Below are 26,995 nucleotides of genomic sequence, written 5' to 3'. Positions count from 1 at the left end.
TGGCAACCTTGGGGGACTGCCCCCTAGTCCGATACCTCACGAGTCCGACACCTCATGGTTTTGGGTTAGGGTCTGGGGGAGGTTAGGTTTAGGCGTGGGGGTGGGAGAGGTTAGGTTTTGGGTTAGGGTCTGGGGGAGGTTAGGTTTAGGCGTGGGGGTGGGAGAGGTTAGGTTTTGGGTTAGGGTCTGGGGGAAGTTAGCCTCTTTTTTCGGACTCGTGAGGTGTCGGACTCGTGAGGTATCGGACTCGTGCCATGGCACCGCAACCTTGAGCAGTGAACAGGCATTTTCAGGTCACAATGGCAACATTCCTACAAAGGGTTTTATTAGAAATAAAACGTGTGTGTTTCCGAGTGGTGAGATGTGAATGGAAAGAACACAGGCATGAAAAACCAAAGTGAAACAAACAAACATCCTTGCATTTATTTCTTTCAGTATCCAGTGCAGCGGCCTGATGGCACAAAGCGCTCTGTGGTTACTGATGGATCAGATGAAAACGTCCCAATACCTAAAACAAACGCTGTGACTTGGCCATAGCTAAAGCACACAGAGTGAATCATCACTGCTGAGAGACGAGGCTGTCCTTAGCACACACTGAGTAGCCTACATGCTGTGTTTCCAACAGAGCACAGGACTATCTGAAAGGAAAAGCAGGACACAGGTTTCTCTTAAGGGGAACAGCTGCTGTGAGACCGCATGCATGAGTCTAGTACAGAGAAACAGCTGACGTGTTGTTGAACTCTGCTAGTATTTAAGGTGACCAGATTGCTGAAATGAAAATCAGAGACATTTCCAGCTGGGACAAATATGATATACTGTAAGTATCTTTACTCTAGCTTTAAAAATGAGCCTGCTGGACCCTCTGAAAGACAGTAATGTCAGCTGTGCATGAGGAGTAGAAAATCTGGGACATTTTCAGAGGACAGGTGCAGCTGGAGACAGGTCACCAAAAACGGGGGGACTGTACCCGGAAATCGGGGATGTCTGGTCACCTTCATCTTGGGTTGTGTCTCTTCCTTCCATGATAAAAAAAAAACCCAAATCGGTGATTCTATGATCTGTTGCTCTGCTAGAGGAGACTGGAGAATTGTAGACTCAGTCTCCATCCGCTTCGCTCCGTGCAGATCGGGGCGGTGACACGCAGAAGTCGTGTGCTTGTAAACGGATGAAACGGAATCAAATAACGCAACGTTGCTCCGGATATCCGTACTGTAGCTTTGTTAACGGCCGTTCTCATCGCCATTAATTCAAGCAACTATTTTTTACAAGAAGAAGAAGACGCACAACCCAAGATGCTGCCAGACTGAGTTCAACAGACCTAAAGACTGGCACAACATTGCTATTTCAGAGTACCATATAGTGGTTATTCATTATTAAACGCATGCCTCTTTTACAAAAGTCAGAAAACATACATTTACAAAGATTCATTCTCCAGAAACCATGATAAAAATAGGCTTGACGCATTTATATATATATATATATATATGTATAAAAAAAAGAAAAAATCTATTAAAAACTTCATATACAATTTAGGCCTTTAAACGTGGAGTTAAACTCACCCAAACTAAAACATCTGTGGGTTTTTTTCATTTCACTTCTTCTGGTCAAGTATAAGGCAGCAGCAGTCTGTACAAAGAGCAACCGAACACAACAATCACTACACGTCGCCTCGTCTTCCCTCCCCCTGTAGCCGAGTGGTCTCTCTCCACCAGGAGCAGAAGAGTACAAAAATAAATAAATAAGCTCTGTGCTTTTTGGTCCAGAACCACTGTGTAGCATCGGGACCCCTGACACTGTGGGAGGGGGAGGGGGGGAGGTCAGACCATGTCGGGGGGTCCGAACATGTGCTGGTCGCGGCCCGGCGGGAACTGCTGGGTCCAGTCGATGACGGCCGGCTTGAACAGTCCGCAGCAGCGCAGCTTGAAGAAGGACACCAGGTTCCTCACGACACCCAGACTGCAGACAGAGAGATGACCAGGGGAAAACACAGCGATCAATAAGCAATAATCACATGATATACTGTATATCAGTGCGGCTGTGAGTCGGTGCAGGTGATTCAGTGCAGGTAATCCTAGGCATCCTAGGCAGGTAATCCTAAGCATGAAATCCAGTAGTTGGTGGTTTGCTGGCGCCATGGCTCCTGCGCCACATTGCGGGCTTGCAGGGGGAAGCCAAGCTAACTCTGGTCAGTTCTTGGATGGGAGACCGACCGCATGGTGCTGGAAGTGGTGTCGGAGGACCAGAAAGAAGCAGGTGCTCTTCCCTCTGATCTCATGAAAAGCTCTCCAATGCCCCAGGGCAGAGACAGGGACTCTGGCCTATGAGCGAGCACTTCGGATGAGACGTTAAACCGAGGTCCTGACTCTCAGTGGTCAGTCAAGAGTAGGGGTGGAACCCTGGCGCCCTGGGGGGCATAACCCCGGTGCCCTGGCTAAATTCCATAGACATAAATAATATGGACGTATTTATCCCCTTAAATTTCGCTTTCCTGGCAGAGTTCAAACGGAGGGTGTCACCATCTCGATTTTTCGTCAGCAGAGTGGGAGGGAACAGGTTGAGTCCTTCCGCACCTCACGTGAGATGGGAGTTTCCCAGAGCCGCAGCTCCGCCTGCTATTGGTCCGTGATCGGCAAGCTGCGTGATCACTGGACAGGCGATCTGTCAATCACCCCCTTTTCTATCATATATTTTACTCAAAAACGGGCGAGTTATATAAAAAATTACCCCCAACAGTTGTTATGAAAAGGTGTAATTAGCTATATAGACCAAAACCGTGTTTCGCCCCTCACTGGAAAGATGTTTAATCATCTTACAAAGTCGGGCATTTTAACACGGGGGGAATGCCTACTGCCCCCGACGCCTAGTGGCCATTCGAGGAACTACAGCTTTTCAATTCACTTCCGCATCCTCAGAGGGAAGGGGGCGGGCTTACTCACTGCTAAATTCCCACACGGCCCTTCCTTCCATCATGGCCACCTAATCATCCCTCCATATCTCATTGGCACATTCAGTCCTCATGACAGCTGATGTGTGGTGAGCGTTCTGGTGCAAAATGGCTGCCGTGCATCATCCAGGTGGGTGCTCCACATCGCTGGTGGATGAGTTGAGTCCTCCCCCTCCCTCCGCTGATACGTGAAGCACTTTGAGTACTGTACTTAGAAAAGTGCTACAGTATATAAATGCAATCAATTATAGAAACAGTTAAGATGGAGACGCAGATTTTTCAAGTTGCCAACATACTCTACAGGGACACGCTGAGTAAGAAAGGCGGGGCTATCTGAACTCACTTGTAGGGGTTCTGTCTCAGTGAGATGGATTGTGGGAGTTTCCTCTGGTGATGCGTCAGGCTGGTCCTCTCTGCTGTGGTCAGGCCCAGGAACGCAACCTGGAGACGCAACGGAGACACTTTAGTCACAGCTGGAAAATATAAAGTATGGAAGATAGAATTGGGTAAGTGGTGTCTATCTGTCTGTCTGTCTGGGTTCTGTCTATCTGGGTTCTGTCTGTCTGGGTGGGTGGTGTCTAGGGCTGTCACTTTTTCCCAAAATAAAGTTCGAACAAACTTTAATTGCCCGCAAAATGTTCGAATATATTCAAAGTTTTTTGGTTAATTTTTTTTTTCAGGCCAGGCCACCGGGCATCGGCCCGACGTGTTAGCTTGGACGCTCACAGTCACAACACTGCCTCACAAACTTGGTTGCAAGTGATCATGTAAACAGCATACACTGATAAGCTTTATCCGTCCTCTCTCTGCATGTATACAGCATAACCAGCTTTCTTTCGGGTTTATACATCCTGGCATGTACACGTTGCGGGAGAGAGAGGCAGCTGGAGACGCGCGCTGCTCACTCACTCACTCACTGGCCCCTTTCTGCTTCTTCTCCCTGGCCTCCTTGATGAGATGAAGGTGAGCAGCACGGAGCTCCTGCAACAGGCGTTTCCCGACCCGCTGCCTCCCCGTTGCTGCACTGCTATGTTGTAATGTGGATACAGGAGATGACGAATATTTGTCTCGAATTGCGAATAGAACGACGCATTAATAAAACGCATTGGACTCAGTGTGCAAGCCGTGATCTGTGTGTGACGATTTTTTTCAGATGACGGATTAAAAAGATTTATACGAACAAAACGTAGCCTACTCAGCTGTTCAAAACACAAGTTATCCGCCACTAAAGACCTTAATTCTCTCCGTTTTCTGACAGCTATTTAAATTCAGTTGGGTCAAGATCTGTATCGTTCATGTTATTTGACGTGCTTCAGTCGCCTGCCTGTCTCTGTGCTCTGTGCTTGGTAAAGTTGGAAATATATGACAGATTCACACTTCCAAAGCGACGCCTCCCTAGTTAGACAACGAGATACAAACTAATTTTCACCTAAACCATCCTCCGAGCCGGACAAAGAAGTAATGAAAATGTGATTTTGCAACTTCTTTTGTTGTTTTATTGCGGAATTACCGACGGTTTTAACTTGACAACAAAAACATTCTAAATTGAACCCCCGCTCACTTCCTGTTGCAGTGTTTGCTATGGACATAAAAGAAAAAAAAACATTTAAGTGCAGGACTGACCATTCCGTGAAAACCGTCTATACAGCTGAGCGGCGAAAACAAAAGTAACAATGTCGAGTGAATATTTCTGCAGTTTGCCGAATGCTGAGAAAAAGGAAGTGCTGTGGGGTTGCGCTCTGGTGAAAACCGTCTTATTGCCATAAACTGACTCACAGTTATCAGTTTATTGGTGTGCATGTAAACTCAAGTGATGTCACTCGAGCAATTGTGATGTCATCAGCGATGTTTAAAACAAACCAAAACAAATTCAATGTATTTTGTCTGCAGTCTGCAACACATTTTCTCTCCCTCTGACCTGGTACAGCTGCAGCAGCAGGACGACAGAGGACCAGGACGTGTGGTAGAAGGCCAGGCAGAAGACGCAGAGCACCCAGGGCGAGCAGCCCACCAGGGCCGACAGCACGCCCCACACCCCCTGCTCCGAGTACCGCACGGGACAGTGCCTCGACCAGTCTGACACACACACACACACACACACACACACGCACACGCACGCACGCACGCACGCACGCACGCACGCACGCACGCACGCACGCACACACACACACACGCACACACACACACGAGCATGAGGACCACTTGGAAGCACAAAACTTCAGGTACACAAAAGAGTACCTGTAGATACTGTGCTTACATGCTTATTGATCCTCTTTTATTGGAATCATAATCGTAACGATTTTGGGATATCATGATGAACTATTTACTCCTGTCTGAAATTATTATATTGAAATTATAAAAAAATGTATTATTAAAAAGGATTAAAAACCGACTACCGTAAATGAGGTATGATACATTTTAAGAAATATTATTTGAAAGATTTAGTCATGTTTGACTTCACATCTCATTCGGTTCAATGGTATGGGATGTTGATTTGATTATTTAACATGCAATTCTCCAAGCATGATCCATACCTATAGTGATATATCACTATCGGGGCAAGGGGGGTTACGATGACCCTGATGATATTAATTTCAACAACATGGCCCAGCTAACTGTGCTTGTGTTGGGTCACTCACACACGAGGCAGCCGTAGAACATCCAGGCTCCCATCATCAGGAGGGAGAACAGGAACAGAACGAAGAAGTGATGGTTCCTCGCTCCTGATGGAGAACAAGCACACCACATGCAGGTTGTTACGACAGCCGAGCCGAGTGTGTTCACCTCTTCAACCTGTAGAAACTGATACTGTAATACATGTCAGATCATTTCATAACTTGTTAAATTGTAATGATATGATGCTCTTCTAAATCAGTCAAAAACATTTAAAATTGAGCATGTGGACTTTGTTTATTTGTTTCGAGTTCTGTGTTCGGTCACAGCTATGCCGTTTTACGTGCGATCGGGCTGAAACCTTCAGGGTGTGTAAAGGGCACCCGTGCGGGTGACCTGACAGAGCCGGATTTTTTAATTAGGCTAATTAGCTAATGATGTGATGTCATCAGTGATGATGTCAAGAGTGATGTCATAAGGACGCACACACACACACACACACACACACACACACACACACACACACACGAGGCATTGTGACAAGACTGATCGGTGATGTCACACACTCACACACACACACACACACACACACACACACACACACACAAGGAGGCATTGCGACAAGACTGATCAGTGATGTCATAGGGGGGCACACACACACACTGATGATGTCATCAGTGATATCATAATGGAGCACAGACACAAGGAGGCATTGTGACATCACTGATGCAATAAGATTTAGTGAGCAACACGCACTCGCGTGCGCCAATGGGGCAGGCGAGGCCACGCATCAGCCGAGCTATGGCTTCGAGCGCGCGAGATGCCTAGTCAGTCAAAAGTGTACATGTAACATGTTGAGAGAGATATTGTAACAATTAAAAACACGAATAAAATCCTTATAATAATAGAATAATTAGTAACTGCTAGCTAATAATGCTATTAATTATCATAAAAAGTATTACAATATCAGGCTCTTTGAAATTGTTGGGCTCATTAGAGTGCCATGTTTTTACCGTTTGACAAGTTATTACATGAATCTGTCAGTTGAAACATAATCATTGCTGCAGTCCATCTCACCGATGCAGCCGTTGGTCCAGATGGAGTGATGGTCCTGTTTGGCCACACAGGCGTCACAGGTGAAGCAGTGGTTGGTCCTCATGGGTTTCTTTATCTGTGAAACAGACATGTGAAACGGTGCTGCTCGTTGTTCAGTGCAAGTGTCTCTATTCTGGAGAGCAACACAGTGGTGATGTTAAAGTGAAGGTGTGTGTGTGTGTGTGTGTGTGTGTGTGTTTGAAGTGCGTCGGTCCTCGGAGAGCCTCACCATACAGGAAGTGCAGAAGATCCTGGGGTCCAGGCAGCCGGCCTCGGCCAACATCAACACATTCTGACAGGAGAGGAGAAAAACAAGTTCATGATGTCCCACATCAGAAAATAAGCCAGATCAAGAATCAAGACCCTGACGTGAAGCAGTGTTGACTGGTATGGTTTTCACCCTGTGAACATTTTTTTTACAGGTGTGTAGCTGACATCAAAATGAAGGCCGAGCTCGAGAATGGGCGTGATCCGAGCAAGGGGGCCGGGCCCCCATATTGCCCCGCCCCCACTTTACGACCCTGGCCCACATTCGTTTTAAGTCATCGGCGTCACGGCTGCTGTGATCCCATCGCAAGATGGTCTCTAGTCCTGCGTATTACACAGCTGCCTACCACACACATTCATCACTTATACACAAAGAGATCGAGACTATACATAGAAACATCCGCAGCTAGCATCCATGCTACATTGTAGGCGAACTGTAACCGTAGCAACGTAAACAAATCCAGTCAGATTGCTGTTCAGCCCCTAACCAGCAATCAAAAGGTTCTGGATGAATTCAAAGAAATAATGGAATTTGTTTTTTTATGTTTTGCCTACAAGGTGTCACCAGTTACTTTGATTAGAAATTAAGGAAATCGACCAGATGTCTTGACTACATACTTGTAGTGACTCGGTTTGAGGTGAAACAGCCGTCTGTCACGCAAAAAAAGACAACAGACAGCAGAGTGCGTTCATTGGTCAGAAACTGAGGTGAACCCACAAAGCAGTGTACAGATATTCGATATTATTCCATTTGAATGCTTGCTCCTACCATCTTCTTCTCTTCCTCAGTGGCCTTGACGAAGCCGGGGTCGGTCCTGCAGGTGCGGAGGTAGTAGTAGAGCAGAGCGGTGGCATTGACAGTGAACAGCACCTGAACTGTGGCGCTGGGTCCATGTGGGGGTCAAAGGTTAAGAAGCTCTCTCTCTCTTATCAGCTTGACCAACAGGCTCAAATATAAAAAGTACAAGTGACCTGTCAACTCTCCCTTACAGGGAAACCCCCCCTCTGCCGATCTGGGGAGAGCCATAGACTAGCACCATGCTTCCTCCGACACATGTGCAGTTGCCAGCCGCTTCTTTTCACCTGACAGCTGGGAGCTGGCAGGACGTAGTATGTGGGAGGATCACGCTATTCCTACCAGTTCTCTTCCGCCTCGAACAGGCACCCCGACCGACCAGAGGAGGCGCTAGTGCAGCGACCAGGACACATTACCCTCAATCCGGCTTCCCACCCACGGACACAGCCAATCGCGCCTGTATGGACGCTTGACCAAGCCGGAGGTTAACACAGGGGGGCGAACCTGCGACCCTCATGTTGGTAGGCAGGGAATCTACCGCTACACCACCCGGACGCCCCCTACGATTGGACAGGTAAAGAAATAGCAACCGAACAGCAACCATGTTTTAGGGTGGATTTCCCCCCGTTGAAGCAAACAACTCAGTCTCAACTCTGTCAGGCTGTGAAGAGCTGACAGTCAAAGGATATCTGGCAGGAACCAGAGGCACCAGGTGACGAGCATCCAGAAGACTGAAGCCATCAGAGATGTCGCCGGGAGGAGAGACTGGAAGGCTGGAGCTGGAAAACTCCTGCTCAGACACAGACAGGCAAACGTTTCTTCATTCAATGATGAGCAACACTTTTGTGCCACGTGCAATATGTCTGGTTGACAGTTCAGATTCAGATTCAGACAACTTTTATTTATCCCAGAAGGACAATTCAGTTTCACAGCCTACCCAACACCTTCAAAAGCTCACAGTGAGCTACAAACTTCAGACATGACAAGACGTAACGTAACAGCATGACATAACATAAACAAATAATGTCAGAGATAACAGATCAGCCTCATATAAACATGAACAAGAAATACAAATTATACATGTATTTCTAGACATGAGAACATGTATAAGAAATAAAAGATATATATCTATATATTTATGAACGAGCCTAACCTGTTCATCACAGACAGTACAGCCTGTTGTGCGCTCATATAAGTGAAGGCATTCATTTAAAATGACTACTGTCTGTGTTTAACAGTCTTGACAGCTGAAGGGAAGAAAGACTTGGAGTACCGGTTAGTTCTCCTAGGGGGGGCGCATGGTAGCGCCGGCCTGAGGGCATCACAGCAAATTCACTGGACAAAATGTGGGGTTGGGTATCAAAAACCCCGGTACCGATATGGTACCGGTACTTTTACAACCGGTACCACTGGTACTGAATTGCAACGCAGATTTAAGTGCCTCATTTAGGCGCCATGCCCGAGCTGCTGAGTGAAATACCTGCCGCTGCACGCACCTTCACTTACATTACAGGGCACATAACATTATCGTTTGGAATCCTCTTTACGGCCCTCTTTAAATAATAACAAAAATTGTTTATATCTGCTTTAATTTTTTTTTAAGTACCATCGGTTTCAGGCACCGGTACCATTTTAAATCAAGGATAAATAAAAAATAAAATAAACCAAATAAAAATCAAATAATTCTCCTAGACAAAATGAAGAAGTGTGAAAAGAAGAGTGTGTTGTCAGCACCTTGCGGCGAGGTTGATCACAGCGATGACACAGGCGAGCAGGATGCCTTTGAGCAGCCAGGACTCAGACTTCATGTCCACGATGGCGCCCACACTTCCCAACACAGCCACGCACAGCAGGAACTGCAGGAACACCTGCAAACATTTCAACAGAGGGGGCGCGTCAAGAAGAACTTTCTCCAGGCGCGTTCCACACTTTGGCTGATTTGTGAGCAGCGTCCAAAAGTAACTTCTGTTGTCCACCGGCCAAATGGCTAGTGACTGTTCAAATTTGACCTAACACTCAATAATTACCATTGTCTTGTTCTTGTGTGTGTGTGTGTGACAGGCAGTGTGTATGTGACAGGCAGTGTGTGTGACAGGCAGTGTGTGTGTGTGACAGGCAGTGTGTGTGTGACAGGCAGTGTGTATGTGACAGGCAGTGTGTGTGACAGGCAGTGTGTGTGTGTGTGAGAAGCAGTGTGTGTGACAGGCAGTATGTGACAGGCAGTGTGTGACAGGCAGTGTGTGTGTGTGACAGGCAGTGTGTGTGTGTGTGACAGGCAGTGTGTGTGTGACAGGCAGTGTGTGTGTGTGACAGGCAGTGTGTGTGTGACAGGCAGTGTGTGTGTGTGACAGGCAGTGTGTGTGTGACAGGCAGTGTGTGTGTGTGACAGGCAGTGTGTGTGTGTGACAGGCAGTGTTCTTGTACCCGATATCTGTTGACTATCCTCCGGCAGCGTGAGTTGGAGCGGACCCTCTCCTGCTTGATGTGGTTGAGCATGTGGATGAGCAGCGGGCTGTGCACCTGGTGGGCCAGGTCGATGGGGGTGTGACCCTGAGGGAGGCGAGACAGAGGCGACACAGGCCGTCAGCTGTCATGGTGTCTCTGCACAAGCGACAAGAAGCTTTCTGTAGCATCGCTGCGTCTCATCATAATAATCGTAATAATAATAAAACACGCTCAGAAATGACTTCCGACACAAACGAGGGGTGCAACAGTCCTGCACGCATCGTTGGCGAGATGTTCATTTCTGTAGTCGTTCAAATGACAGTTGTAGGGAACAGGACGTTTTTCACGGCTGGACTCAACCTGTCGTCCATCTTGTTTGTCGATCGGGAGGGAAACAAAGAACAGAAATCGGGGTGAGCCGCTGACGACCGATGACCACGAAAAGTCCAGCTTTTCTCGGCCGACAAGTTTGTCGGTCGTCCACATCGGCTGAGATTCCCCACCCCTGGTCACTCTACAGGGAAGGAATGGACCTCTGGTGACTTGTTGCTGACAGTTTGAACACAGAGTGAAACCTGTGGGACGCTCCTGTCTGTGTGTGTGATCTGACTGTTGTGTGTGATTTGTCTGTTCTGTGTGTGTGCTCTGTCTGTTCTGTGTGTGATCTCTCTGTTCTGTGTGTGTGATCTGTCTGTTCTGTGTGTGATCTCTCTGTTCTGTGTGTGATCTCTCTGTTCTGTGTGTGTGTGATCTCTCTGTTCTGTGTGTGATCTCTCTGTTCTGTGTGTGATCTCTCTGTTCTGTGTGTGTGATCTGTTCTGTGTGTGTGATCTGTTCTGTGTGTGTGTGATCTGTCTGTTCTGTGTGTGTATGTGATCTGACTGTGTGTGTGATCTGTCTGTTCTGTGTGTGTGTGTGTGTGTGTGTGTGTGTGTGTGTGTGTGTGTGTGTGTGATCTGTCTGTTCTGTGTGTGTGATCTGTCTGTTCTGTGTGTGTGATCTGACTGTTCTGTGTGTGTGATCTCTCTGTTCTGTATGTGTGATCTGTCTGTTCTGTGTGTGTGTGTGTGTGATCTCTCTGTTCTGTATGTGTGATCTGTCTGTTCTGTGTGTGTGTGTGTGTGATCTCTCTGTTCTGTATGTGTTATCTGTCTGTTCTGTGTGTGTGTGTGTGTGATCTCTCTGTTCTGTATGTGTGATCTGTCTGTTCTGTGTGTGTGTGTGTGTGTGTGTGTGATCTCTCTGTTCTGTATGTGTTATCTGTCTGTTCTGTGTGTGTGTGTGTGTGATCTCTCTGTTCTGTATGTGTGATCTGTCTGTTCTGTGTGTGTGTGTGTGTGATCTCTCTGTTCTGTGTGTGATCTCTCTGTTCTGTGTGTGATCTCTCTGTTGTGTGTGTGATCTGTCTGTTCTGTCAGACTCACGTTGATGTTTTCTGCGTCCACGCTGGCGCCGGCCTCCAGCAGGATGTGAGCGGCGTCGACGTTTCCCGCCAGCACGGCGCAGTGCAGCGGACTGTTCCTGTTCACCTTGTCCACCGCGCTCACAGACGCATTGTTTTTGATTAAGAAGTTGGTTGGCTCCGGTCTGGAACACAACAGGGAACCAGGTTTACTTTCGAACACTAGCCAGAACCACCAACATCCATCAAACAAAAATAAAAAAGTCAATGAAACAATGTTCCGTGGAGTTGTCACGGCGATGACCGGTGTTGGGGGAGGCAATACCTGTGTAAAAAAGTGTGTAAGATAACATTACAAGTAGTTCTGTTTGAACTTAACCCATTGATACCTGATGCAGCATTTGTGTGTGTATCCCTTTAAGACCGCGTCAACGCGGTTCGCAGTCTTAAAGGGATACACACGCAAATGCTGCATCAGGTATCAATGGGTTAAAACAAATGGAGAATAAAAGCATGTCAGCAAGGGAGCAAGTTGCTGCTTAGTGCTTACCCAATAATCTTCTGCGCTGCTAGCATCAGCGGTGTCTGCCCGTTGCAGTCGGGGCCGTCTACTTCCTGGAAGCACAGAGGCAAATGAGAGGATAATCACCAGGGGGACATCAGAAGAAGAAAAAAAGCAGCTATACAAATGAGCTGAGAGCGAGTGAGGCCGAGCAGAGAGTTCGGGTCAGTACCTGTCCCTTAGCCATGAGGTACGCCGCGATGGCCATGTGCTGGAAGAGGATGGACAGGTGCAGACTGCGGTAGCCTTCTCCGTCGGCGATCGACGGGTCCGCTCCCAATCTCAGCAGCTGGATCACCATGGAGAGGTGGCCCTGCCTGACCCGGGGGACGACAAGCACCGGCGCAGACTTTAGGCACAAGTCTATCAAGTCAAGAGCCAAGTCCAAGTGTAGTCGAGTCCAAAGTCCTTAATGTCAAGTCTCAAGTCTAAATGCAGAACCCCAAGACAAGTCGGAACAAATCAATAGTCCAGTATCAGTTTAATATCTTAAAGGAAAGGAAATATCTCAAGACTTTTCAATGTAATATGGTTTGAATAAAAACTTAGTGCTTAAGAACATCCCGAGTAATTTTCAACGTCGGATCATTCCATACTTTACAGTTTAGACTTAGATGATACAAGTCTCAAGTCAGGTCAAAGTCTCGTGCAATTCTGTGACTCGAGTTCAAGTCATGTGACTCCAATCCCCATCGATGTATGTTTGGGCTTGAGTTCAGTTCTGACAGATGTGGGTATCTCTGCAGGTTTCACCCCGAGTCACATGACTTGGCTCCCTCTGCTATTAATAACTAGAACTAATAATAATGCCCCTGCTAAATAACTGAATACTTCATAAACAAGTAAACATGTCGACCCCCCAACGAATGATGCAGAGCATAACACCCAGTGGTGTTTGACAGACACAGGTCCAGACCTGGAGCGTAACAGCCAGCTGCAGTGGTCAGTCATATTCACCTGATGGCCCAGTGCAGAGGAGTGGAGTTCAGGTCTCCCCCCAGCTGGTCTATCACTGCCCCCTTAGAGACATAATACCTGCCAGAGAGAAGCACAGCAAACAAACTGCAATTGAAAATAATTGTAATTACGGTATGCAATTAAATTAATGCAATTCAAACTCTTCCGCAACAGTCTAGAACAGGGGTTTTCAAAGTGGGAGGCGGGCCTTCCCCAGGCGGGGGCTCCAAACCGTTTCAGGGGAGGCTCAGTGAATGGAAGTGGAAAGAATATTACATAAGTTATCAAAAAGAGATCACATAGAATAGCCTAAATGTGTGTGGTTTGGTTATAGAGATTCAGTGATACAGTAGTTTGGGGGGGATTTTTAGCTGCGACCAGCAGCTCTATAAGTCAGTCTGGTGGACGGTCGGTTGGTCCACAAAAGGTTCACCACACTTTAGCGGGCGCAGTTGTTGCCCTAGGAGGCTGAAATTTGGCGGGGAGGTCAAGTGTGTGTGTTTGTCTTCATGCCAATAGACCCTCTTCACGGGGGCCATCTTGTGTCGAAAAGGCAGGCTAAACACAGGTGCAAGCGGGGCATGGTGGTGCAGTGGTAAGCGCTGTCGCCTCACAGCTCGAAGGTCCTGGGTTCGATTCCCACCTGGGACGCTGTGAACGCTGAAGGAATGTGTGTGCATTGTCCTCGACCGTCCGCATGTCCTCGAGTTTGCATGTTCTCCCCGTGCCTCCCGGGGGTTTCCTTCATATAGGAACCCCCTTCACCAAAACATGCAATATCCTGGTTGCTGATGTGGTGCCTCCTCTGGCCTCCTCTGGGGCGCCTGTTCGGAGGGAGGGGAACTGGTTGGAATAGCGTGATCCTCCCACGTGCTATGTCCTACCGGTGAAGCTTCCCCCGTCAGGTGAAAAGAAGCGGCTGGCTAACTGCCCATGTCTTGGAGGAAGCATGGAGCCAGTTTCGGCTCTCCCCAGATCGGCAGAGGGTGGAGCAGCAACCAGGATAAATAAATTAAAATTAGCACTAATGGGGGATAAAAATGGGATAAAAAAATCTGGGAAAAACAAAAAAACAAACAAAAAAAACAGGTGCAAGCAAAACAGTAATGAGGGTTTCCAACTTCCAAGTGGAAGCAACGACCGGGGCAGCAGGGGGAAAATTGTCCAAGTACAACTATTATTAATTATGAGGCTACAACAGAATAAAATGGATCTAATATTATATCACCATTCATTTTTCTAACCTACGATACGTATCGACACATTTTTTGCATTGCGATATATTAAATTTCAATATATCGTCCCGTCCCAACCCATCATCCTCTTCTTTTTTTTTTTTATTATCTTTGTGTCTGTCCATTATTACAGGCCAGTGTAAACTCTGCCAGGCACCTGCTAAGAGTCACAGCGGGACTTCAAGCTGGTTGTGTGTGATTCTGTGCGGCTCTTACTGGACCACTTCTGCGCGGTTGTTGATGGCGGCCCAGTGCAGCAGAGAGACGTTCTCTTTATCCGGCTGTCTGACCTCGTATCCTGCCTCCACCAGCTCCTTGCAGCGCTCCAGGATGCCGAACCTGAAACCAGGACAGAGGAACGTTTTCTGATGACATTTTGTCTTTTGTAGATTTGAGAGAAGAAAAAGCAGCTGCACTCTGTAGGGGCGTAAAGGTTCGATACGACACAGTGGCGTCACAGTAGTTCGGTACGTTTTTCGATGCAGCAAAGAAGTAGAAATGCCAGAAAGGTTTCCATGATTTTAACATTTTTTATGTATTTGTATTTTATTGATTTTATTATTTTTAATCTACCGGTAGTTACATTTTTTATTTCAATTGACCACAATGTTTTCTAACCCTTTCATCTTTTACTTATCCACGATTTGTTCGGGTTTGCAATGCGTATCAAGTGCCTGTATTGCTCGTATTGTGGGAACAACAGAGATCAAAGATGGCCAAAATGTAAATAAACATTATGTTGGTCGCAACGCGTTGGTCATTTGAAATACATATTGCCATGTAAAATAAAGGCCTTTCAATGTTGCACAAACCCTACAGTATGCATTGGATAATTTTGGACTTGCATTACATTTTATATATAGCGACCATACTCTACCCGCCCAGCACTTCCATTGACTTCATGCCTGGCAGCTTCACGCTTGGAAAATAGGACTGAATCCTGAACGATCGCTTCAGCGTGGCTTCAGCGTGGCTTGAGCGTGGCACGCGCGCGGCTGGTGTGAACGGCTTCGCTTGTTAACGAGGACGCCGAAATGAAACTTGTGGGTTCAGCGTAGGTTGAGCGCTGCTTCGCTGTATGGTGTAAGCCCTTGTTCACACAGGACGCCGAACATAAGTAGAAGGTCAAAGGTCAAAGGTAGTTTTATTGTCCCCGCAGGGAAATTGGTTTGCAGACAGGAGATCTAAAAACACACATAGTGCAGCACAAACACTAAAAACAGGCACAAAAATACTCATATAAAACAACAAGTACTAAAAACAAACAAACACTTAAGAGTCAAGATAAAACTACAGCTAAAAGCATACATACATAAGACATAAAAGCACAAAAAAGCACAGGGCAATGAAGGCACGTATCATAAAGTGCAAAATAGGTAGCATCATAAAAAGTGCAAGAGTGAGCAGTAAGGTGCAAACAGGCAAAGCCAGGGAATTAAAGTTCTATCTGCCGTTTAGCAGCTGAATGGCAGCCGGGACAAAAGAAAGTTTGAGGCGATTGGTCCTCGTCGCGGGCACTCTGAACCGACGCCCTGAGGGCAAGAGCTCAAACTCTGAGTGGAGGGGGTGATCAGGGGCTTCCAGGATGGACGTGGTCTTCCTGATCACCTGCCTCTTGTAGAGGTCGAGGAGATGGGTTAAGGTGCTCCCAGAAACCTTGCTGGCCACCTTGACTAGGCTACCGAGCCTGTTCTTATTGGCCATGGTTGTGTTGCCGTACCAGGCCACAATGCAAAACATAAAAACAGATTCAATAAAACTCCTATAAAAAAGTGTCATGAGTTCAGAAGATACATTAAAAGATCGCATTTTTCTCCGAAAAAAGAACTGAAGCTTGAAGCAGGCACAAGCTGAACGTACGCCTTACCGTTCACACAAGAAGCCTTCTCTTTTCCTCTCAGCGCCTACTCTCGCACCTTGAACCCGCCCACAACTCCCATTGACTTCATGCCTGGCCTCACGCGTCACGCTTGGAAAATAGGCGTGAATCCTGAACGATCGCTTGAGCAAGGCGTGATTAGGGCAGGGTTAAAGAAATCGATTATCCGACTTTTATTTTAATCCTTTGATATCGATTCATATGTCCAGAGATCGATTTTTTTAAATAAAAAATAAAAAATAAAAATAAATAAAAATAAACATAGGCTATAATATTATAGGCTGTGTGTGGTAGTTGAAACATGGTTTCAAGTTGACGTTTATTTATGTTTGTAGTTGAAACAAAAACATAAATAGTGTAGGCTACATAAATGGAAATGTTTGATCATTAATATGTACTTTTAGAAATTATATAGGCTGAAATCAAATCACTGTGCATAATTGTGAAAGTGGCTTTATTGACAGATGAAAAGGCTGTTATTTACCCTTTGTCACCACCTGGTGAGTAAATATATGTGTAACTAAAACCATTAAAATTGACAACCGGTCCGCAACTTTTTTCCCCCATGTATCTACCGGTCCTTGGCGCAAAAAAAGGTTGGGAACCCCTGTGTTACATAACTGGACAATCATGTAATTCAGGTTACAGCTCAAAAAACATGTTTTAGTATCACTAACCAAATCGATATTGAAATTAATCGAATCGGAATCGAATGGGGATTAATCGATTCGGAACCTTGTGAATCGGAATCGAATCGATTCCGTTGCTTCGGCGTCCTGTGAACGGGGGCTTAGGCACTGAGGAAAAGACAGTGCTTCTTGTGTGACCGGGAGCTTGGGTTGTGTTTATGTTAGGCACCTGGTGTGAACAAAGCCTTACTCCACCCAATGCACTGAGCCCTTCACAAGCAGTTTGAATCAATCAGATTGTCAGACTGTAGGAAACAGTGTGAACTGAATGCAACACTGAAGTGCAAACAGAGGAGGAGCTGCTTTTATCTACTCTCCCGCGGTCTTGCAAGAACACTGACCTTCGATCGGTCGGCTGCACCCTGAGTCAACGCACTACCTCACAGTCTGCCTGATTCCTGATCTCCTACTAACTATTTACAATCACCCCCCTCCCATGGCCAGTGGTGTGGTGTAGTGGTCCCCCCCCCCCCCCCCCCCCACACACACACATTATAGGCTATAAATGTAACAATTAGGCTACCATAACCTGAACAGTACTGAATTTACTTCACTGACACCAGAATTTCAAACAGATTCACTAAGTTAATTTGAACCTAATTAGGCGCCAAAATAATGGAAAGGATGCATATTATATTGAAAGGAGGCCAAATTGCCCCCCCTCCCCATCACTGTGACTATTTCTTCCTTAACTCATTGAGTGCCAGCCACTTTTGGAGAACGGACGCTCCCAGTGCCAGAGTTTCAGAGCGTTTTCAGTGATTTCTCGAGGCCCACAGAATATTGTGTGATATTACTATGTAAACACTGAACACGCACAAAGAACGAGGAGACTCTCTTCTATCATCTGCAAAAAAAAGTTTATTGATCCCATTTTCCGTTCTTTAGTTATGAGTCGGAGAAGATAGCTTGATTTAACGAAAAACAGCAATTTTTTTCTAGAAGCTGAGATAATGAGCCTTTTGTGAAATTAAACATTTCAAGCACATCACTGACTCTGAAGCTAATATTTTCTGATATAATGACACCTCAAAAATAATTTCCTTCAATAAAAGAGTGAAAACAAAGGAATTTTGTTTGGCCAAATAATATGTTTTAGCTGCAACCAGCAGCGCTGGCCCCTGCGTGCGCAGACCCTACACCTTCTTGCTGGTCTTGATTTACTGCTGGTGGGCATCAGATAGCCTATTCTAGCTTGTTTGCTCTCTATGCATCGAGCCTGCTGCTGCCTGGGTCTGTGTGTACTGTCAATGGTTGTATGCTGTAGTGCCCTGCGTGCCCCACCCCCCTCTTCCTCCTCCTCCGTGGTGGGAGGAGTGTCTCTGCTGCGGTTTGCTCTGAGTTTGATCTGCACTGAAAAGTCCGCTGCATCCCCCCGCTTTTTTACAGCGTGTCCTCGGCTCCCAGCTGAGAATAATGTAACTTTTCAGAAAGACGCTGGTGTCGCCGTGTCGGCAACTAAATCATATGGATGGGCTATCGCAGCGGACACAGATGGGGCTCAATTGTGGCAGCAGATGACTGCTGTTCACAGGCACAGCTAACGTTATGCTTCAAGCATATCGATGCGATTTCCGTTTCCTCATGACTTCTTCTCTCTTTTGTCCTGGCCTTTGTCTAATCGGGAGAGCACTGTCGCCACCTAAGGGTTCTGTAAAATAGGTTAGACACATTCAATAGCTCCCATATCGTAAGAGGCGATGTAAGAGGCTTAGATCGACATCCCCCCGTCAAAAAACGCAATTGACGAACATGTTCGTCCTTGGCACTCTACGTTACTAAACGAAATGATGAACATGTTCGTCCATGGCACTCAATGAGTTAACATACAGTAATGGGTTTTATTTTGAAAACTGACAGTTTCATTTCCTGCCAGCCCAGCTCGATCTGCTCTGTGCTGCTTGACGCAACTCGAAGCGGGAAGTGAAAATGCTAACAGGGCCCGGATTTGAGCGGATTACCGGATTTAGCAGAGCGGAGAGCAGCTTCGGGGACCGTGCCACGCTGACGTCTGGTGGACTGGACACAGAGCGAGCAGCGCCGGTGTCGCGGTCGTAACGCGACACATCCTGGTGGAATCTGTCGGTAGAAGTGGATATACGCAAAGCCAGCTGAAAAATAAGTGGGTATACGCCATATACCAGCGAGAGCGTATACCCTGCACTACACCACTGCCCATGATGACTATACTGTATATGGAAATACAAATGGTGAACTTTCAGTTGAGCTGTCTGATCTGATATACAGTGTGTGCACTGAAAAAACACATCTGTCAATAGCAAGCAGCAGTGTTTCTTTAAAGTCCAAGTGAACCGGAACGGAATGCACTAGCGCGAGCGTCGTACACTGAAAACTAATTGAGAGGCGGACCATATGCGTCTCGATGATTTGATTTGACAATTCTGAGGACTGGCTTTGGCATTGGCCAATCCTGGCATGTTCCACCCCCAAATCGAGTGGGATTCAGCCTGTTGTCGTGCTACGCGAGTGGGATCCGCAGAGTACCAGGGAGCCAGCTGCTTCGTGCGGAGCGAGTGGACAATCCGATCCATAGGTGCTGCCCGCCCGCCTGGAATCTCCGAGAGACGACCCCTGACAGCCAGGGAGGCTGTCGGGCTCGGAGGCGTGCGCCATTATCGTTATAAATGTAAATAATATTCCTGGAATGCGTGTTTTAAAGAGCCAGTTACATTTCTTTGCATTCTTAGACATTACCGTTTGATTTAGTTTGCATAATTGCTCAAGTTAGTAGTTAGTTTATGGGCTAGAAACTCTGCCAGATGACAGGCACTAGGCGCCATTTTCCCGTTCATTTGGAAGAGAAAATGATCCTGAAATGAAGATTTGATTGACAGCTGCATGTCGTGAAATGATTGGTTGAAATGGGGTAGACATTTGATAGTACTAGGTGACGTCAGCAAACTGTAAATTACTGTTATCAATGAAATCTGGAAAAACAAACTTTTGATGTGAAAAAGTGTGAAAAACTAAAGAAATTAGATTGTTGTGATTTGTTTTGCATACATTATTAAATAGGTGCACTGCATACCCAGGTATTTGAACTAAAAGAAAAGAAAAGTCATTATTGGGTTCAGCTCGACTTTAAGACAACAGGACCTAAACTCACCAATAGATTCCAATAGCAAACCTCACTGAACCAGGCCAACACAATGACATGGGAAAAGACTATGCCGTTCTAGCTGCTGTTTCAGTAGCCCCAACGCCAGATCCATGAGAGTTCTTACGCTGATACACTATGTTACTGCATGCTGCAGAGCTCTCTCTGGGTCTGATACACTATGTTACTGCATGCTGCAGAGCTCTCTCTCTGGGTCTGATACACTATGTTACTGCATGCTGCAGAGCTCTCTCTGGGTCTGATACACTATGTTACTGCATGCTGCAGAGCTCTCTCTGGGTCTGATACACTACGTTACTGCATGCTGCAGAGCTCTCTGTGGGTCTGATACACTACGTTACTGCATGCTGCAGAGCTCTCTGTGGGTCTGATACACTATGTTACTGCATGCTGCAGAGCTCTCTCTGGGTCTGATACACTACGTTACTGCATGCTGCAGAGCTCTCTCTGGGTCTGATACACTATGTTACTACATGCTGCAGAGCTCTCTCTTGGTCTGGGACACTTTCCCTCAGAGGGCTGGTTATGGGAGGGAACCGTTGACTTGGCCAGTCATATGCCAGTGATGGCTTCCGTCCTCTCCAATCAGTAACGACTTTGCGATCAGACGACACGGGAGGCGCAGCCCATTTTTCGAACCGCTCTCTCATCGGTGCTACGACCTGTCACTCGTTCAATTTCAACCCGCCTTCAAAAACCAGCAGTGGGCTGTGAAGTGGCACAGACTCACTTATGTAGTATGCGGAGCGCAGCGATTCAACGTTAATACTTGAGTCTGGGGAGAGACTACTGTTTCAGTGCTTACTGTGTGGCCTTGACTATGTCCCAGCTGCTGCTGTCGTCCATGTGCGAGCGTTTCTTTGGCTGCTGATCTTTGGCCGTCATCACCTGCTCCGTGTTTCGGCCAAACTGCCCGTGAAACGCGGGCAGCAGGCCGTGCCCCGTGCCGCCGAACGCCGCCCCCCGCGGCCCGTGACTGTGGGCGGGGCCTCCATGTCCGTGGTGACAGCCGTCACCCATGTGACTGTGACTCTGGAACACAGACGAGAGGGGAAAAGCACACGTCGTATATTGAAATGTACTGTAATCAATATATCACAATAAAGAAATGTGACAATATTTTGGGTCAGGATTTAGCTAGCGATGTTGGCTCCATTTTTATTCTGCCGTGGTAATCGCAAATGAGACGTTTCACCATCGCAATTTCACAAGCTCTCCATCCAAAATGATTGTCACTTTTGTAATGACAGTCTAGACAGGTTTGCATCTGAAAGATCAGATTCTGTTGTCATTTCACTTTAATCTATTTACAGTGTTTCCCCTATATGTGAAATATGGCCACCGCTGCTATAGATTTTTTTTCTTTAGAAACTAACGTTACATTACAGATGCTTCATATCCAGTCAATTCACACACCTGAGAGTAAAGCATGTACTGCTAAACAAGAAACGTTGTGCTTCGTCGCTTACCTGATCATGCCAGCACAAAGCATAGGTGTATATTAAAGGGAATATTAAAAGGTGGTTACAAAATAAAGCACTAAATTCTGTTATTTACCTCTGCATTGAAAAACGAATCACTGGACTGTTATTTTGAAAAGCCGTTATTTTTTAAAAGGTTGTTTATTGGGGGGGATGGGCCATATGTATGTTTAATTGAAATGGGGGGGAAATAATATTGCGAAATGCTGTGATATTTTGGTAGTGTACCATAATGTGAAATTTCAAATCATTACATCTATTGTCTAATAATGCAATTGTATTGACTGGCTGTCATACTAGACAGGACTAGGCACTGTGCAGGACAGGACTAGGCACTAGACAGGACAGGACTAGGCACTGGGCAGGACAGGACTAGGCACTGTGCAGGACAGGACTAGGCACTAGGCAGGAGTCGCAGGACAGGACTAGGCAGGACAGGACTAGGCACTAGGCAGGACAGGACTAGGCACTAAGCAGGACAGGACTAGGCACTAAGCAGGACAGGACTAGGCACTAAGCAGGACACACTTTGCGAGCGAAGTAAAGAAAATTGTGCTTCACCACCGCTGCTCCAGCTCCATTCTCGGGGAAACACTGTGGTTCTGAATCCTTAACCACACATGATCATATTGAATCATATCATGTGATAAGCAGATCCCCTAGTCAACACAGTAGTAAACCTTTGAACCCACAATGCAACCGTTTGGCTAGAAGACACGTTGATTTTGCCGCACTAGCAGTTTAGAGGAATTCCATCGCCATTTGACGCTTATATTAGTGCTGTAAAAAATAAAATGTATGAGGAAATGAGTTTGTGAGAAGGCTGAGTTTTGACTGACATGGGGGTGAGCAGAAATTAAAACAGCTGTTCAGCCCGACCTGGGGGTGTCTCCCATTTCCAATTGTACTTGGCCAATAATTTCCACCTGCTGTCCCGGTCGTTGCTCCAACCCCCTGCTGCCGATCTGGGGAGAGCCGTAGACTAGCACCATGCTTCCTCCGATACATGTGTGCAGTCGCCAGCCGCATCTTTTCACCTGACAGCGAGGGGTTTCACCGACAGGTCGTAGCGTGTGGGAGGATCACGCTATTCCCCCCAAGTTCTCCTCCCCCCACCGAACAGGCGCCCCCCCCGACCGCCCAGAGGAGGCGCTACTGCGGCAGCCAGGGCTCATACCCCCACCGGCTTCCCACCCGCAGACACGGCCAATTGTGTCTGTAGGAACGTCTGACCAAGACAGAAGTGGGAATTGAACCCGGGTCTCCGCGGTGGTAGACGCCTCACCTGCAGGCTCTTGATGTTGTTCATGTTCTCTCCATCCTGAGACACCTAAAGTGACAATATAACTGACAGGCAGGTAACTAACAGCATATGGGAAGCAATGCCCAGGAGATGGCTGTGGGGGAACCGGATGAAATGATTATAAACCCTGAATAAACACATGGAGCTAGCAAGCAAACAGCCTGGAGCAGTGGGTGGAGGAGTGGGTGGAGCAGTGGGTGGAGGGGTGACGGCTCTTGCACACAACACCTCCAATGGCAAAATCGCTTCTCCGCTGTGACGCAGCGTTTTGTGGGCGTGGAAACCAGCTTCCAGCTTGGAGCTGTAGCCTGTAGAAACGTTTTCAGGTAGATGTACACAGAAGGGTGGTTGGACGAAATGTGTAGGAAGAGCTGTCATTGGGTAGCTTCAACGAAAGGTCCCGCCCTAGTCCCGCCCCGCGAGCGTGAAGCCGCTCGGAGACAAGCCGCCTCTAGTCTGCGACAGCGAAACGCTGGGCGGTTCCAGCGGCAGGGGGCGCGAGGTTGCAATGGACCAATCAGACGCGGAAATAGAGCCGTGCAAGAGCCGTTACGGGCGGCTCTGGCACACCATGAAACGCTCGGCGGCATGCAGAGCGTGAAAGCCTCTTTGACGCTGCATCTTGATAGGCTGTCTTGCTCTATTTCCGCGTCCGATTGGTCCATTTCAACCTCGCGCCCCCTGCCGCTGGAACTGCCCAGCGTTTCGCTGTGGCAGACTAGAGGCGGCTTGTCTCCGAGTGGCTTCACGCTCGCGGGGCGGGACTAGGGCGGGACCTTTCGTTAAAGCTACCCAATGACAGCTCTTCCTACACATTTCGTCCAACCACCCTTCTGTGTACATCTACCTGAAAACGTTTCTACAGGCTACAGCTCCAAGCTGGAAGCTGGTTTCCACGCCCACAAAACGCTGTAGGTGTGCACGAGGCGTTAGTGAGTCATTCACAAGGTGTGTATGTTCCCCCACTCTATTTAGCATAAAAATCGTACTATATGACACGGGCTATTGCGGGAACTCATCAAAGGGGGGGTTCTGTTCAATCTCAGCACCTCCATAATGCCTCTCAATATAATAGGCCACTATACTTGAGGTAACTTATAAAAATGCTTGGAGTCATGGAATCACCAAAGGCAAAGATACCTAGGTGTATACATGGTTTTACTCACACTTCTTCACACATCTGTCTTCTTCTGACATAAAAAAAAATAAAAACAAAATCATGACTTCAGTATCTTATTTTATAGAACGCACAAAAAGGTGTGGACCAAAGCAACTCAGCAGGCAACTATAATATCAAAGCAAAAAATGAGCTGCTTAGAGTTTTAAAGGTAAATCAATTTAATAAGAAGTAATTTGTACCTGCGTACTTCACAGTTAACAAACAGTGTACATCTTCAATTAGGTGATACGGGCAAGGCACAAACGCAACGCGTTTCAACCGTTGGTTTTCATCAGGCTGTAACACAATACAGCCTGATGAAAACCAACGGTTGAAACGCGTTGCGTTTGTGCCTTGCCCGTATCACCTAATTGAAGATGTACACTGTTTGTTAACTGTGAAGTACGCAGGTACAAATTACTTCTTATTAAATTGATTTACCTTTAAAACTCTAAGCAGCTCATTTTTTGCTTTGGTATCTTATTTTATTAAATTTTGCGTTTGCCTCTAAAACGATACTTTATTTTTTTCTGCATTTTGGGTATAGTTGATTGACCACCTTTTTCTATTTTTTAGCTGTGACTGATACAATTGAATTATGATAGAATTGGACCTGGGGAACACATAGGACCCTGGAAACATAGATACGCTATCGGTTCTAGTTTCATAACAACATTATAATATATATTTAGCTAAAGAAAATGTTATAGCAGCCAGCGAAGCTAGCTGACAGGCACAAGGGTTAAACGAGCGTTAGCTGTCAGTGCAGTGTGTGCATCGTCATATCAACCACAATCAAAACGGGTTTCCGTATTCGTTAACGAATTCAATGATGATGATGATATGATAGCACAAGATCTGAGTCGTGATTGAGAACATATTATCTAAATTGCTGTTAATTAACGTCAGGACTTCAATCAGTAGTGTGTCTCACACAGGTTAGCCAACGTTACAGCCTGTTACAGATGAGCTCAAATAGACATGATGCTAGCTGATCATGCTAACACGACACCGGAGCGGAGCGGAGATCAGCGGGTCAGCCGGGGGCGCTGCCAGCTGAAACAGACACCCGCAAACACCGGGAACACGAGCCGCTAATAATCATAAATCAACTTACAGCACTGCCCTCGTTCCAGTCCATCTTGCTGTGCAGGAAAAGCTTTGGGTTGGAAAGGGAGGGTAGGGAAGGGAAGAGCGGAAGACAACATTGACCGCATTTCCGTGTGCGTCATATCCGCCGTGGGGAGGGGGGCGGGTGACACATGCGCGGTGGAAACCAAACAACCGGCTTGAAATTCAAACATGAGTGAATTAATGACATCAATGTCATCATCAGTGACATCACTGAACGTATAGCCTTGTGTGTGTGTGAGAGTGAATTTATGACATCACTGACGATGTCATCAGCGGGATTTATGACATCACTGATGATGTCCTCAGTGGGACAGAGAAACAAACAGACATTTCCACAGCACTTGAGTTGCAAGACAGACTGCTACATGGACGAGTCAACTTGGCTGGCAGTATGACATAAATTACGCAATAGGACGAATCAGCGTGATGTCATTTATCATCAGTTATTTTGGTGAAAATAATGCAAAAGTAGTGTAATAAGTAGCGTCACCGACACCAAACCCAACCACCTTTTTGACAATATTCTATCAAAATTATGTTTCAACTGCTGCTACAAATGATCAAGTGCTGTTTCCACCCAGTTTAATGGCTGAAACCACAAGTAAAACTTTTTATCTTTCTGGAGACATCTTGTTTTATTCAATCATCTGTTTCCTTACCAGTCTGGGAAGTGACATTATTGCTGGTGAAAAAGCTGCGAGCCAAACCCCCGGGCGTTTTGCAGGGATTTTCTTCTGTTGTGTTTTACAAAAGTTGGCATCCTGCCTGGCTACATTACTGCCTCCTTCTGGATTTACCCAGCCACTGATTGCGTTACCCAAAACTATGGCTCGGGACCTGGGTCGCAGACTCGTGGGGGGTGGGTCACCAATTGGTCATCATGGCAAGTCATCATCACCATAATATGTTTGATAGTTTATGATATCACTGATGATCTCATAATATCTATGACATCTTCAGTGATGTCATAAATCACTGATGGTGTCACACAAACTCCTTTTCCTGACACAGAATACTCACAAAATACCAGCTGATACAATTATACACTGCCAGTAATCCACACAGAATTACTTATGACATGCCTATAGACAATGTTTATGACTATAATTGAATTGTCTGAATCAAAGACAGATGACTAGGAAATGATGGAACATTTATTTTAAACATATTTTTAAAACATTTGTTTTAAACAAAAACAAAAATTTGATATAACTTTACTTATTTTTAAACATGTATTTTAAACATAAAAATATATTTGTTAGAACTTATAGACAGGACAAAAAAAATGCAAATAAATAAAATTACTCCTCTATGCACCAAAAACACATGTAGTTAATTTCATCGTCGTCCAGCTCCTCCTCCCAGCCGACACAAACGCCGTGAAACCATTTGTGGCAGCTGGCACACTGGACCCCACAACACCAATCCCTCCGCACTCTCCGGAGGCTCTTCTTTCCAGCACCGGCCACACCGCGACTCCAGTTTGCTTTTCTCCGCGGTGCGACCTATTCTCACAAAAAGAAAGGAAAAAAGTTAAGAAAATGTCCTTATTGATTCTCATGTTTGCATGTAAAAACAGTCAACATGGAGCACACTACCGGTGGATGTTGTGGGTCCAGCAGACAAGGAGGAGCTGGACGACACTGAACGCTGGTTGAGCTTGCGGGCTGTAAAAATAAGAGACAAAGTTTAGGCATGCCTTGTTTATTCATTGTGATTGTTTATTATTGATCAAGTCTAATGTCTAATGTTCAAATGTTTTTGACAGATAAAGGATTTACTTTGCGAGGGAGAGGAAGAACGGCGGGACTGCTGGAGACCACGTCCTTGCCGTCCTGATGTTGAAGGCTCTAAAGAATGATCATGTTTATATTAAAACATGAAAATACAGCCTC

General features: G+C 46.4%; 2 protein-coding genes across 3 annotated transcripts in view; one reads left to right on the top strand and one right to left on the bottom strand.

Moving 5' to 3' along the window:
* nav2a (neuron navigator 2a) overlaps positions 1-26,995 on the top strand; it is a gene marked incomplete at its 5' end in the record, with an annotated part of 855,299 nt that overhangs the window by 543,846 nt on the left and 284,458 nt on the right. The gene's annotated exons all lie outside the window — the stretch shown is intronic.
* On the bottom strand, positions 391-25,156 carry LOC310791293 (putative palmitoyltransferase ZDHHC13). Of its 2 annotated transcripts, XM_083652979.1 has the most exons (18): positions 25,084-25,156; positions 20,829-21,055; positions 14,533-14,655; positions 13,082-13,159; positions 12,297-12,441; positions 12,113-12,177; positions 11,585-11,747; positions 10,140-10,265; positions 9,450-9,583; positions 8,405-8,505; positions 7,689-7,813; positions 7,538-7,570; positions 6,882-6,944; positions 6,635-6,728; positions 5,584-5,667; positions 4,863-5,020; positions 3,288-3,385; positions 391-1,956 (listed from the first exon to the last, which is right to left on the bottom strand). In XM_083652979.1, the coding sequence occupies exons 1-18, from the start codon at positions 25,105-25,107 to the stop codon at positions 1,818-1,820; spliced, it is 1,980 nt and encodes a 659-aa protein (XP_083509105.1). In that variant the 5' UTR covers positions 25,108-25,156; the 3' UTR covers positions 391-1,817. The 2 variants fall into 2 exon arrangements, with proteins under 2 accessions (XP_083509105.1, XP_083509106.1); XM_083652980.1 differs by lacking the exon at positions 7,538-7,570.

The sequence above is a fragment of the Poromitra crassiceps genome (genome assembly GCF_964638095.1).
Source record: "Poromitra crassiceps genome assembly, chromosome: 16".
Taxonomy (NCBI): domain Eukaryota; kingdom Metazoa; phylum Chordata; class Actinopteri; order Beryciformes; family Melamphaidae; genus Poromitra; species Poromitra crassiceps.
Note: the sequence above shows the minus strand (reverse complement) of the source record. Positions and strands in the feature narration are given on the sequence as shown.

Excerpts from the sequence above, each read along its gene's own strand:
- LOC310791293 (XM_083652979.1), bottom strand. The coding sequence starts at position 25,107 with ATGGACTGGAACGAGGGCAGTGCT. Across the intron at positions 14,656-20,828 it reads GACATAGTCAAGGCCACACA|GTTCGGCATCCTGGAGCGCT; the intron begins GTAAGCACTGAA and ends TCCTGGTTTCAG. Across the intron at positions 6,729-6,881 it reads TCTTCTGCACTTCCTGTATG|ATAAAGAAACCCATGAGGAC; the intron begins GTGAGGCTCTCC and ends TCTGTTTCACAG.